The 15,384-nt window shown below is 44.2% G+C and overlaps 1 protein-coding gene across 1 annotated transcript in view; it reads right to left on the reverse strand.

Moving 5' to 3' along the window:
• LOC109409370 (uncharacterized) overlaps positions 1 to 14,049 on the reverse strand; it is a 133,356-nt gene extending 119,307 nt beyond the window's left edge. Inside the window, exon 1 of the mRNA XM_062854414.1 lies at positions 12,655 to 14,049. Within this exon, the coding sequence (XP_062710398.1) occupies positions 12,655 to 13,535 (881 nt within the window). The 5' untranslated portion in view covers positions 13,536 to 14,049. The remainder of the gene's footprint in view (positions 1 to 12,654) is intronic.
• Positions 14,050 to 15,384: the final 1,335 nt, after the last annotated feature.

The raw sequence follows: 15,384 nt of genomic DNA on the forward strand, positions 1-15,384 counted from the left end.
TTCCTTCAGGAGCTCCACAAGTCGTTTCTTTATGGATTTCTACAACAGTTCCTTTTGAGATTCTTCCAGAAGCACTTTCTGGGTATCCTCCTAGAGTTTTTTTTTTAATTCTTAATCACTTAACCTAATTTTACAGCTCCTTTGTCCACTAGGGCACTACGTGAGCGATTCCAATTGGACGCTGCACTTACACATTGTACAGCGCCTAAATGTATACTATTTTAATTCAAATATATCGAACTGGTGCCTTGTGCTGCTTTCACTTTTCTACCCTGTCCACAGTAGAATGATGAGCACGATGATGCTGATGTGTGGCTGTTGTTCTTTTTCCAGTCCAATTGGGGGTCGTCCATTATGAGTTGCGGTTCGCCGATATCCAAGTTTCCGGGTCCGTTAGAGCATATGCTCCGAACGGGGTCAGGTGTCAGCTGCTCTCGGGGGGAAGAGCAACTGACGAAAAATTGCAAATGCTGGGGCTGGGATCGAACCCATGACCATCCGCTTATGAAGCGAACGTGTGGACCACTACGCCACGGGCCTCGACTCCTCTTAGAGTTCCTCCTAGAGTTCACCCAGAATTTCTTCTGTGATACTTCTGAGAATTGATTCTAAAATTGTCTGAAGCAGTTCCTCAAGAACTCACAAGGGGTTTTCCGGAAATTCCTCCATATTAATCCTGAGAATTTCTCCAGAATCTACACATAACTTGTTCCAGTAGTACCCCGGGAAGTCCTTCAGAAGTTCCACGAGAATTCCTGTAGAAGTTCCTAGGAAATTCCCCAGGAATACTTCCAAGAAATAAACGGGTTATTTCTAGAAATTCCCCAAGAATTCCTCCAGCATTTTTAGCCACACCCCACCAGGATTTTCCAGGGAATTCCTCTACGGTAATTCCTTCATAAGTGATCCCAAAATTCTCTACACGATTTCCACGAAATTTGTTTTAGGAGTTCAAGATGTCCCCAAAAAGTCCTCTAGTAAAAGTGCTCGGAAACTCATCCAGCAGTTCCCTTAAAATATTTGCACACGTTTCTCACAAAAAAAAATCCTCTAAAGTTCCCTGGGAATTCCACCAGGAGTTTCCCGAGAACTCCTCCAGGAATGTCCTGAGAATTCCTTTAGGAGTTCCCCGGTTATTCCTCCAAGAAATCTCCGGAATTCCCTGGGATTTCTTTCCAGGACTTTCCAGGGAATTCCTCCAGGAGTTCCCTGGGCATTTCTCCAGAAGCTCTCCGAGAATTACCTCATGAGTTCCCCAGGAATTCCTCCATAAATTCTCCGAGAATATCTTCACACACTTATTTTAGAGTCACTTGTTCGGCTGTTCTATTTTCGGCAAAAGTTTGGATTACCAAACTGTCGTGTTCAGCATAGTTGTCCCATGTTCCAAAACAGCAAACTGAGAAAAACGGGTTTAAAGTTTTAGCCTTCTTTCCTTCTCTACGGGCAAGTGTTATAGAAAAACAAAGCGAATTTATCAGGATAGTATTAGAATTGATGCTTATCATTGAAGTATGGACAAAAAATTTCATAAACATTGAATTTACATTAACTTTTCAAAGAAAAACTCTAATGGGACTGTAATGCCGATAAATCTGGCGATTTTCTCGGCATAAGCTGTTCGATGTTTTGTGAGATTTTCAGCATAAGCTGTCCCATGTTTAAGTTTGCATCATAAGATGTCCCATGTCGAATTTTTCAGCATAAGCTGTTGAATTTAATAGATGATATCAGGCTTTCCGAGCGATCAGGATTCAGCTGTGTTCCATGGGGTTTTAGGGGCATTTCGGGGTCATCTTAGAAGCTTCAGAGGATTTTTGACGGGTTTCAGAGGCGTTACGCAGGCGTTATTGGCGGTTTCGGGAGGCCTTAGATGGGTTACATGGGGTTCCAGGGGGTTCTAGGGGCATTTTGGGACCATTTTCAATTAATTTAAGAAGCGTTATTGGGGGTTTCGGAGGGTCTCAGGTGTGTTACATGAGGTTCGAGGGGGTTTTAGGGGGATTTTGTGACCATTTCATGAAATTTGAGACCATTTTCATTGAGTTTCAGAAGCATTATCGGGGGTTTCAGGGGATCTTAGGTTCGAGGGGGCTCTATGGGCATTTTGGAGGCATTTCAGGAAGTTATTTAATCACTGCCTGTTTCTCACTCCTCACTTTATGCTACGTACTTTTCACTCCTAATTTTTCACTGCACATTCCTTACTTCTTACTCCTCATACTTAATTGCTCACTCCTCACTCTGTATTGCTCACATCTCACTCATAACTCTTCATTGTTCAGTATTGAGTAATCACTGCTCACTCCTACTACTCATTTTTAACTCCTCTCTGCACACTCCAAAGGTCTCAATTCCTCACACTTCTCACTTTACACTCTTCATTATTCATTTCTCATCCTTTGCTAGTTAGAGCTTATCACGTCAAACTCCTCATTTATCACTGGGAATTGCTCTCTTTCCACTTCTCTCAGTCCCATGTTCTGCACTCTTCAGAGATTACCCCTTCGCAACTGACTCAAACTTCTTACTTCACATTCCACATTGCCTCACTCTTCATTGCTCACTCTTTACTTCTAGTCGCTCACTCCTCATTCCTCATAATTTGTGGGAAAGCTTTGTATGCATATAAACTGAACATGAGATCAGAGACGTCTGTGATGAGACAGATTTCGAGATAAAAAATATCATGGGACAGCTTATGCCGATAAATCGAACATGGGACAGCTTATGATGACAAAATTGAACATGGGACATATTAAACTTGATGTTGTTTTCATAGAGTTTCTGAACAAAGTACACTAACCGAGAGTGGTTTCTGAAAGTATACGAAAAAATAGACCATTTGGCGAAAAAAGTCAAAATCGTCAAAAAGTAACATAGGACAACTATGCTGCACACGGCAGCGAAGTCCAGCACAGTTTTACCGAAGTTCAGTAATTTTTTACCGAACGTTCGGTAAACGTTACCGATGATTCAGTGCAGAAATTCCTCCAGGAGTTCCTCGGGAATTCCTCCAGGAACCCCTCGGAAATTCTTCCAGAAGTTCCTTGGGAATTCGTCAGGAATTCCTCCAGGAGTTTCTCGGAGATTCCTTAGAAATTCTTCCAAGAGTTCTCCTGGAAGAGTTTCTTAGAAACTGAAGATATTCCCGAGGAGCTTCTGAATGAATTCATGTAGAACTTCTGCAGGATTCCCCAAGTAACTCCTCCACGAGCATTTTCTGAAAGAAATTCAAAGGAACTCCTGAAGGAACGCCCGAGGAACTCCTGGAGGTATTCGAGGAACTCCTTGAGAAATTCCCAGAGAAATTCCTAGGGAAATCTTGAAGAGGAATTCCGGAGGAAATTATGAAAGTCCTGGGAGCTTCTGGAAAAGTTGCCAGGAACTCCAGGAGGATTCCCGAGTTAGTCCTGAAGATCTTTCCGAGAAATTTAACCGGGATTCCTAAAGGTAAGTATTCTAGTGAAACTCCTGGAGGAATTCCTGAGGAGCTCTTGGGGAAATTTCCGAGGAACTCCTAAAGGAATCCTCGTGGAACTTCTTCAGGTATTTCCGAGGAACTTCTGAAGAAATTTCTGAGGAACATCTTGAAGAATTCACATGGAACTCTTGGAGGAACTCCATGATAAATTTCCGGGAAACTCCGGCAGAATTACCCATGGAAATTCTGAATGAATTTCCTGTAAATCCTAAAAAACTACCGGGATCTGCTAGGAAAAATTTCCAAGCAACTCCTGAAGGAATTCGCGAAGTTATGGAGGAATTTCGTGGAAGAATTTCCTCCATAACTTCTGGTAGAACTGCTGAAAAAATTCTCGAAGAACTTCTGAAGAAATTCCCAAGGTATTTCTACAGAAATTTGTGGGGAACTGCTGAAGGAATTTCCTGAAAACTCGTGGAGAAATTTTCGTGGATGTTCTGGAGGAATTCCCAAGAAACTTCTGAAAAATAAATTGCTAAGGAACTCTTGGCAAACATCCCATCCCGAAGAAACATCTTGAGGAATTCCAATGGAGCTCCTGGAGGAATTTCTCAGGAACTCCTGGAACAACTTCTCAAAAAACACCTGGAAGAATTCTATAAAAGAAGTCCTGAAGAAATTCCCTAGGAACTTCTGCAGAAATTCCCGGGCAACTTCTGGAAGCATTTCCTGGGAACTTCTGGATGGTTTTCCAGGAAACTCCTGGAATAAAACCCGTGGAACTCCTAAAGAAATTACCGAGGAACTTCTGGAAGAAATCCCGAGGAACTAATGGAGCAATTCCCGTGGACCTTCTGGGGGTACTCCCGAGGAACTCTTGTAGGATTTTCCGAGAAGCTCCTTTAGGAATTCCCGTGAAACTCTGAGGAATTCCTTCAAGATTTCTCGATCAACTCCCGGAAAAAATCCCAAGAAACTCCTGCACCATGTATCGAGGAGCTGCAGGAGGAATTTCCAAGGAACTCCTGACGGAATTTCCGAGGCACTCCTGGAGAAATTCTCAAGGAATTCCCGGAGAAATTTCCGAGAAAGTACTTGAGAATTTTCCAAGGAACTTCTGGAGAAATCTCCCATGAATTTCTGGAGGAATTTTCGAGGAACTCCTGGAGATATTCCCGGGGTCAGTATGAATGAATTCCTTAGAAATCTCCTGGGGGAACTTCCGATCATCTCCTGGTAGAATTTGCCTAGAACTCCTGAAGCATAAGTGAGCTTTAGTAACATTTGAAAGATTCCACCAATGAAAACTTTCTCACATAAATCTGTGAAGGAATTCTCAGTCTTCAGAAAAATAGAGGAACCTCTGGAGGAATCTTTACCCGGCATCTCACGAATACATTAGTCATTAGTTCATTCCTGAAATTTTCTAACTGTTATCACGCCAATTTGCTCCCGATGAATAACATGATCCCAAAATCATCAATCAAATTCCCACCTTGCGGAATCCTTAGTTTTCTTCAGATAAACCTGATCTATATTTCCGAGCATTTGGTTGTGTTTCAGCTTCTCCCAGCATCCTAATATTTTTCTACAGCCACCAACTTTCTCTGAAGCTTTCCAGAATTGTCAATTTCTACTGCCAAAGTGCCATTACCCAAACGACCCGACTTCCATATGAACTTGCGCAGACGTACTGGTCTGCCGTGGGCAAGCGATTGCGCTTCATTCTTCCCCTTCCCCACATTGAATTGCAATCTGACGTAGCAGGCGCCATTCTCGGCCGAAAACTAGAAGATCACCAACACTTACACACTGAAGATGCAGTTATCTCATTGGTTCCTTGTGTAACAGTATGCATGCGCTCAAAACTTTCGACAGTTATCACCACACGTCGAAGTCGAACGCCGCGGCTCAACATCGAGCAGCTGCGTAACGTAGAAGTGGCTCAAGACTATGCACAGTAGTTAGCAGTGGCCCTACCAACGGAAGAGCAGCTTGGCGCAGCTACACTTGAAGATGACTGGAGGGACATCCGATCCGCCAGAGGTAGTACCTCGGCTACAGCACTAGGCTTCGCGACTCCGAATCACAGAAACGACTGGTACGACGGCGAATGTGAACAGCTGAAAAACGAGAAGAATGCAGCATGGACGAGAATGCTGCAACACCGTACGAGAGCGAATGAGGCACGTTACGGACAGGCGCGGAACACAATCTTCCGGATGAAGAAGCGCCAGCTGGAAGAACGAAGAACTGAACCGCGCTAAGGACACACGAAAGTTCTACGAGAAGCTGAACCGCTCACGCAGAGGCTTGGTGCCACAAGCCGACATGTGCCGAGATAAACACGGGAATATTCTCACGAGCGAGCGTTAGGTGGTCGAGAGGTGGCGGCAGCATTACAATGAGCACCTCAATGGCGACGTTGCAAGCACCGAAGGTGGCGCGGTAACAGATCTAGGAGTACGTGCGCAGGTCGAAAGATTTCCAGCCCCTAGCCTCCAAGAGATTGAAGAGGAGGTTAGCCGGTTGAAAAACAACAAAGCCGCGAGTTACTAAAACACGGTGGAGAAGCACTGGTGAGAGCACTACACTGGGTCATTACCAAGATTTGGGAGGAGGAAGTATTACCAGAGGAGTGGATGGAAGGTATCGTGTGTCCCATCTACAAAAAGGGCGACAAGTTGGATTGAGGGAACTATCGCGCGATCACACTACTGAGCGCTGCCTACAAGGTACTCTCTAAAATTTTATGCCGCCGTTTATCACCGATTGCAAGAGAGTTCGTGGGGTAATATCAAGCTGGATTCATGGCTGAACGCGCTACAATGGACCAGATGTTCGCCATCCGCCAGGTGTTGCAGAAATGCCGCGAATACAACGTGTCCACACATCACTTGTTCATCGATTTCAAATCGGCGTATGATACAATCGATCGAGAACAGCTATGGTAGATTATACACGAATACGGATTCCCGGATAAACTGATACGATTGATCAAGGCGACGATGGATCGAGTGATGTGCGTAGTTCGAGTATCAGGGACACTCTCGAGTTCCTTCGAATCTCGCAGAGGGTTACGGCTCAACATTGCGTTAGAAGGTGTAATAATGAAGACGGGACTTGGAGAAGGCGAATGAACCACGAGCTGCATCAGCTGCTAAGAGAACCAACCATCGTCCACACCGCGAAAATCGGGAGGCTACGGTGGACGGGTCACGTCATCAGGATGTCGGATAGCAACCCGACTAAAATGGTTCTCGAGAGCCATCCGACCGGTACAAGACGACGTAGTGCGCAGCGAGCTATTTGGAGGGCCGACCAAGTGGAAGACGATCTGCGGACCCTACGCAGAGTGCGGAACTGGAGACAAACAGCCATGGACCGAGTGAAATGGAGACGGCTTCTATGTACAGCAGAGGCCATGCCGGCCTTAGCTTGATCGGTAAGGTAAGTAAGTGTAGCTGATCTGGCGATAGTGAAGTAGTATCTGCGAGCGGTCAATCAAGCTCAAGCTCTTGTACATAAAACGAATGTCTCTTTCTTTGATACACATTTCAGAACATAGAAAATAAACGATTCGTTTTAGAAATTACTACTAATAAAGATCACCAAAATGGCTGAACTAATTTGTGTTTGTATTAATTTACACATTCTTATGATAATGCGTTTTCCACAAACAACAAAAGCGCTACAGCAACTTTGTAACAACATGTGCCATTCTTTCCGGGTTTTCGTCCAGTAGTGAAGGATTCGTGATGCGTGTAATCAAGCTCAAACAGTGGCAAAGAGGAAAAAATACAATCACACTAATGAAAGTGAACCACGAAACCTGTTTTCCATGTCCCCGTCCACAAACCCGCCCAGGAAAAAAAAAGCGAAAAGCTGCAAAAATTTTCCTCCTCTGTTTAAGCCATTCAAATCGAACCAAACCACTCGATGAATAACCAGGCGATGGCACTCCTTTTTTTTGCTGGTCCCACGGAACGAGAACGAGCCGCATGTTGTAAATAAACAAGTTTAATGATTTTTTCTCCCGCAAAAAAAAAGCAAAATCCACTCGCTCGGTTGGTTGCGTCCTTTCCCTCTGGTGGTCCCTTGATTTTAGCAAACGCCAATGTAAACGACGTCGACCGGCGACGATCGACACGCTACAGCCAGCCGCCGCCAGCCAAGTGGTGAAGACTTACACCTGTTCCGCGCGCCCCTGGAAAGGTGTGTTGAAAAGATTGAAAGGAAAGAAAAATCCGGTTTTCAGCAACGCTCAAACAGCGTGTATCAAATCGGAAGAAATGGCAAACGTTGCGCTGAATAGCTGCAGCAGGTGCATATTTGCCTGGTCCCATCCCGCAGAGCTCTCTACAGACTGCACTGGTGTAAATGTGTGCTCGCGATTACTTTACATCAGGTGTCATCCGGAGATTCCGACGACGAATTGTACATTACGCTTTGAACGTGACTCGGTGTCGCAAAGGGATGATGGCACGTGTGACCAATCAATGACTGTATGAGTTGCACCATTGTAAATGTTTTTTTTTCATTACTTCGATAGATAATGTTTGCGGAAGTGTTGTATTAGTTTTCTGGATATTCCGTAAGTTATTCTTATGAAATTCCTACAGAAGTGCCTCCAAGAATTGCTCCAGGAGTTCCTTGGGAATTAGCTCGAAGCGTTCTTCCAGGATTATTTTGCTTTGATTAGTTCTGGGATTCCTTCTTCTTCTTCATGGTTCTACGGCCCCACTGGGACTTGACCTGCCTCACTTAAGCTTAGTGTTCTTTGAGCCCTTCCACAGTTATTAATTGAAGGGCTTTCCTTGCCTGCCATTGCATGAATTTGTATATTGTGAGGCAAGGACTATGCCTAGGGAATCGAGAAAAATTTCCGACCGGAACGGGAATCGAACCCACCGTCTCCAGATTAGCGATCCATAGCCTTAACCACTAGGCTAACTGGAGACCACTTCCTTCTGTGGGACAAAATTTCCGTAGAAATTTCTCCAGAAAATTCTGAAGAAATCACTAACTGTATTCCTACGGGAACTCCTCCGGCAATTCTTCCACGAATTCCTCCTGGAATTCATAAAGGAATTCCTCAAGAAATTTCTCCAATAACCCTTCCGGGAATTAAACCAAATATGCCTCCCGGAATTCCTCCAGAAATTCTTTGGAAAATCCTCTAGAAATTCTCCTAGGAATTACATCAGAACACTAGGGCTTCTTCCTGAAATTCTTAATGAAATCAATCTAGAGTGCCTCCTGAAATTTCTCTCAGAATTCTTCTAGAAATTCCTGTATGAATTCATCCAGAAATTCCTTCGTAAAATCCTAAAAAATATTCTCCAGTAATTCCTCCAGAAGTTTTTCCAAGAATACATAAAAAAAACTCCTCAACGAAGTCCCCCAGAAACTCCTTCGGGCATTCCTTTAAAAATTCCTCCGGGAAATACTCCAGAAATTTCACTGGGAGTTCCTGCAGAAATTCTAACAAAAATTTCTAGGGAATTCTCACAGAAATTTCTCTTGGAATTTTGCAAAAATTCCTCCGTGAATCCCTCCACAATTCATCCAGATATCCCTCCAGGAATTCCCGAAAATACAGATATTCCTCCAAGAAATCCCCAGAGAAATTTACTCAGAGAAACCTCAAGGAATCCTCATTAATATATCTCAGGTATGACCCACGATAATCCCCATAATACAGAATCCTCAAGGTATTCCCACAGAGATTACTAAAGAAATTTACTGGATAGGATCAGTTACTGATGAAGAAAACCCCGTAGAAATTCTTGGAGGAATCCCTGAAGGAATTCCTGGAGGAATCCCTGAAGGAATTCCTGGAGGAATCCCTGAAGGAATTCCTGGAGGAATCCCTGAAGGAATTCCTGGAGGAATCCCTGAAGGAATTCCTGGAGGAATCCCTGAAGGAATTCCTGGAGGAATCCCTGAAGGAATTCCTGGAGGAATCCCTGAAGGAATTCCTGGAGGAATCCCTGAAGGAATTCCTGGAGGAATCCCTGAAGGAATTCCTGGAGGAATCCCTGAAGGAATGCCTGAAGGAATTCCTGGAGGAATCCCTGAAGGAATTCCAGGAGGAATCCCTGAAGGAATTCCAGGAGGAATCCCTGAAGGAATTCCAGGAGGAATCCCTGAAGGAATTCCAGGAGGAATCCCTGAAGGAATTCCAGGAGGAATCCCTGAAGGAATCCCTGGAGGAATTCCAGAAGGAATTCCAGGATGAATCCCTGAAGGAATTCCAGGAGGAATCCCTGAAGGAATTCCAGGAGGAATCCCTGAAGGATTTCCAGGAGAAATCCCTGAAGGATTTCCAGGAGAAATCCCTGAAGGATTTCCAGGAGAAATCCCTGAAGGATTTCCAGGAGAAATCCCTGAAGGATTTCCAGGAGAAATCCCTGAAGGATTTCCAGGAGAAATCCCTGAAGGATTTCCAGGAGAAATCCCTGAAGGATTTCCAGGAGAAATCCCTGAAGGATTTCCAGGAGGAATCCCTGAAGCAATTCCAGGAGGAATCCCTGAAGCAATTCCAGGAGGAATCCCTGAAGGAATTCCAGGAGGAATCCCTGAAGGAATTCCAGGAGGAATCCCTGAAGGAATTCCAGGAGGAATCCCTGAAGGAATTCCAGGAGGAATCCCTGAAGGAATTCCAGGAGGAATCCCTGAAGGAATTCCAGGAGGAATCCCTGAAGGAATTCCAGGAGGAATCCCTGAAGGAATTCCAGGAGGAATCCCTGAAGGAATTCCAGGAGGAATCCCTGAAGGAATTCCAGGAGGAATCCCTGAAGGAATTCCAGGAGGAATCCCTGAAGGAATTCCAGGAGGAATCCCTGAAAGAATTCCAGGAGAAATCCCTGAAGGAATTTCAGGAGGAATCCCTGAAGGAATTCCAGAAGAAATCCCTGCAGGAATTCCAGGAGGAATCCCTGCAGGAATTCCAGAAGGAATCCCTGCAGGAATTCCAGAAGGAATCCCTGCAGGAATTCCAGGAGGAATCCCTGCAGGAATTCCAGAAGGAATCCCTGCAGGAATTCCAGAAGGAATCCCTGCAGGAATTCCAGAAGGAATCCCAGCAGGAATTCCAGAAGGAATTCCAGAAGGAATCCCTGGAGGAATTCCAGAAGGAATCCCTGGAGGAATTCCAGGAGGAATCCCTGGAGGAATTCCAGAAGGAATCCCTGGAGGAATTCCAGAAGGAATCCCTGGAGGAATTCCAGAAGGAATCCCTGGAGGAATTCCAGAAGGAATCCCTGGAGGAATTCCAGAAGGAATCCCTGGAGGAATTCCAGAAGGAATCCCTGGAGGAATTCCAGAAGGAATCCCTGGAGGAATTCCAGAAGGAATCCCTGGAGGATTGCTGCTATAGGAATTACTCCTGGAATCCCTTAATAAGTTCTTTTTTGAATTATACCAGGAAATCCACCAGAAATTGTCCCTGAAATTACTCCGGAAATTTCTTCAGGAAGTCCTCCACAAATTCTTCTTATAATATCGTCAGGAATCCCACCAAGAATTCATCCAGGAATTCCACCAAGAATTCTTTAAGAAATTGCTCTAAGATTTTATCCAGGAATTCCACTAATAATTTATCCCGGAAATCCTTCAAGACATCTGCCTAGAATTCCTCCCAGAATCCCTACAGGAATTCCTCGAAAAATTCCTACAGAAATTTCTGGAAATTATCCTTAAGGAATTCCTTCAGGAATTCCTGAGGGAATCTCTGCAAGAATTCCTTGAGGAATGCCTGATGTAATTCCTGGAAGAATTTCTGGAGGTTTTCGTGGGGAAATTCATTAAGGAGTTCTGGAGGAAGCCTTGGAGGAATCTTTGAAGAATTTCTCGCAGCTTGTGGGAAGAATTCATGGAGGAATTAGTTGAGGAATTCCTAAAGAAGTTCCATGAAGAATTTCAAGCGGAAGCCTTGGGAGAATCCCTTGATGAATTTCTTGATAAGTCCCTGAAGAAATTTTTGAATAAATTTTTGATGGAATTCCTAAAGGAGTTTGTGGTTGTATCCGTTGCGGAATTTCTGGAGGACCACCAATATGAATCCATGGAGGATTTCCTGGGGGAATCACTGCAGAAGTTCCTGGAGAATTTCCTAAGCTATCAGATTGCACGCTGAGGCTCTAAGAGTAGCGTAGATTATATTCCGCGAGCATTCGATACAATAAAAATATCCAAAGATTTACAGATATTGCGACCCATGCTTCAACATACATTGGGGTCCATTTATATGCCAGTGGACACCCAACCAGCAACACATAGAGATACTCATATTAATATTGCACCTCATAGCAACAGACACAATCGTGAGCGAATTATGTCGATAGACTGAAGAGAAACAAGAGTAGAGCCTGTAGACTTTGAAGGTCCTAATTCCAGAATAGTTTGGAAAGCCTGGAATATCCCATGAATGTACCAAAAGCATTATAGTTGTACACTGAGGCTCCTTCAGCAGTATAGACTACATTTCACGAATATTTTTTACAATTAAGGATGATACAGTATGTGGATATCGTAACCCAAACTTCTAAGTATGTTGGAGGCCATTTGTATTTCGTGGAATGTTCAACTACCACAATATCAAGTAGCTCGTAGCATTGCGAGATCTAATGGACATCAACGTGACTAAATTTCTTGAACAAAGTGAATACAAATGATGATAGACCCAGTAGATCTTAAGAAAATGAATTCCAGAGTAGTTTGGATGACCTAGATCAACCAATGCATGTACCATGAATTTTCTAGGATAGCTTTGAGGCTTTTTGAGTACCGTAGACTATGTTCTGTGAATGATAATATTTTTTTTAGAATGTGGGATTTATGACACAAACTTCAGGGTGCTTTGGAGGCCTTAGAATAGATCTGGGATGAAAACTTCAACAGAGTATGATAGGTAGTAATACATTGCATGTAAAAAATCAGTCAAAATTATGGAATGTTAGCAAAAACATGTAGCATTTATTAAAAAAATATTCAAAAAAGCCTCGTATATTCGGATACCAGGGATACCAGGGGAGGTACCCTGCATTACTTAGCCCCTTGACTATAAGAAAGACTCCAGGGTAAAAAATTTGAAACAAAGAAGATATTCCATTTCTACCAAAAGATGATCGTCCCGGGTGTTTACGGGTTAAACTCATCATCCTGTAAAACGTTGCACAGTAGTCTAGGGTCTGTCTTACTAACCGAAGCACGCAAATTCTACTCACCTAAAGTCTAAGCTAAGATTTCTTTGGTGCGTCGACAGTCTGGTCTTCTGGGGAGCTCCGGCAGGGCCGTTCCCGCCACCGCCGCCGCATCCCCCACCGGTGCGCCCGTGCACCGAAGGCATTGCATTGTTACTACTGGTGATGCTACTGCTGCTACTTCCGCTACTTCCCCCATTCATCAACCCAAGACTGTTGCTCAGGCTGAGTCTGGGCTTGTGGAAACGACTACTACTGGCACTGCTGCTGCTGCCGTTGCTGCTCCACTGCTGATTGCTGTTGCTACTACTGTTGTTGGTCGGAATGTTGTTCGTCGCCGTTGACGAAGAGGCGTTGTTGGCGGCGGGAGGTGCAGGGACGGCAAATACGCCACCGTTGGTCGCTGCAGCGGCCGCCGCAGCCGCCGCCACTGCTGCCGCCCCCGAAGGAGGTTTGTTCACTACTATACTATCGCCTAAACTATCACTCGATGTGTCAGCCTTAACGGTTGCCGTTGGTTTTGTTACTGTTGTCGTAGCAGCGATAGCAGATTCTGCTGCCAAGCTGCTGCTGCTGGGTTCGACCGCCAATGGGATGGCCCGGTCCACCTGGTCCACCCCATCGGATGCTGCGGCCAGTTCCAGTTCAAGGCTTTTTTCGCTGGAAGGGCTTTGGACCGGTGTGGTCGCACAGGACGAGGACGACCCCCCGCCATTCGCCGTCGTTTCAACCTGATGGTCCCCCAGCACCACCAGATTGTTCATCTTATTGCAGCTGATTTCCCGGATGTGCCGTAGCTTCTCGTAGCTACTGGGCGGATCCTGGGCGATTTTCTTCCCGCTCGATGACTTCTGCTTGCCATCGTGCTTCGTGGAAGATTTAAATGCGGAAAACACGGAATTCATCTTCACTTACACGCACGCGGTTCCGCGACCCGGTCATAAACAAGACATTTAATCTCACACTTGCCAGGGCGAAAATTTCCCTGGAGAAAAACACAACACCGAATTTCACCAAACAACGCACTTGTTTCGACACCACGCTCTTGAATCTTCTCCTCTGATCACTATCCCAGCTTGGCACGTATTACCCGTATTACCAAGGCAAGTCAAACGACGTCCGCCACAAGGCAGCTCACCTTGAACCCAATCGGCCTTACTAAAGTCCCATCGGTGGTAATGAGATTCCCACCCTTGCTAGCGGCCATTTCAGCGACAATTCGGAGCTCGCGCGCACGCGGTCAGTTTCCGCGTATCACTGACAACAACACAACCTCGAACTTGAACCCATGGCGCTCCAGCAGTGCTGGAGCAGCGATGATGATGACGACGAAAGAACGGGCACAGGATTCGTTCTCATGTTGCAGAGCTACTACTCGCGTGCACTATTCAGCTGGCTTCGGTCCTCGACGACTGCCACCTGCAAGTACATGAAGAGGAAAAGGAAACAAATGAGAAAATTGTACACATTGGCTGTCTTCGGGACAGTGGTTTGCAATTTTGCTTTAATTGAACAATTAGGATATCGCGCCACTTGGGCGGTGGCTTCTGTATTCGTCTGTTTTCCACTATAACTCAGTTAATTTTGAACCAATTGACTTGAAATGTTGTACACGGGTAGATACTATACCTATCTCACCACATTCCAAAAGTTGTGTCAATTGTTTCAAATTTAACTGAGTTATAGTGGAAAACAGACGAATATAGAAGCCACCGCCCAAGTGGCGCGATTCCCTATTTGGAATAAGTGAATTGCATTTATTACTATAGAATTCAATACTTGTTGGACTGTCTATCGATCTTTTGAACTTAATATCTATTTATTTCCATATGTAGCTTACTGCCCCCACTCGCATAACAGTCCCATTTGCAAAAAGTAGGAATTGAGAAAACGGCATTTGAAGTTTGAAAACTTGTTTTCATATAAAACTTTGAAAAATCGCCAAAATTTGAAAAATATTTCGATCATCTCGAAACTTTCACAGATTGCTTTGTACATGAATATATAACTGTAAAAATTATTACAATCACTACAAAGTTGTTCAGTTTTTTGTTACGTAACACAAAAATCCATGATGGGACTGTTATGCGGGTACTTTTGATATGGGACGCTCATAACTTGGTATTTTTTTCAAACATTGACATAAAAATTCGTAATTTTTATTGTTGTTTTTGGAAGTACATCAAAAATGATGACTATTCATAACGTTAACTCAAAAGTGATGAAAAGTCAAATGGGACTGTTATGCGAGTGGGGGCAGCTTATGTCTTTATAATTTATTTTTTTGACTTTCTTTGTTCAGTTTCAGTTTTCAGCCCTTGTACAGCACCATTTTGGACAAGGGGATGGTAATAAAGGCTGAATCTCAAAAGGCTGAATACGAAAGGCTGAAACTTGAAAAGGCTGAAAACACGAAATGCATAAATAAGTTGTAGTTCTTTCTTCTCTTGGCGTTTCGCCTCAACTGGGATAAAGCCAGCTTCTCAGCTTGTAACAAGCACGAAGATGCTTAATGCCCTAGGATGTCATAAAAATGTCCATAATGAAAAGTTTCTGGCTCGAGCATGAGTCGATCGCGTCATGCTTAGCATAATCTTGCTGATTACCTTTGCCCTTACCGCATTTTCTATTTATATGGGCCTTAGCTTTGAAACTGAGCTTTGTGAAAAGGCTGATGATGCATACCAACGAACACTAAAAGGTGCTGATAATATTTATATCGTTAATTTTTCCTTCTTTAAACATGGGCTTTTC

The sequence above is a fragment of the Aedes albopictus genome, chromosome 2 (assembly GCF_035046485.1).
Source record: "Aedes albopictus strain Foshan chromosome 2, AalbF5, whole genome shotgun sequence".
NCBI lineage: Eukaryota > Metazoa > Arthropoda > Insecta > Diptera > Culicidae > Aedes > Aedes albopictus.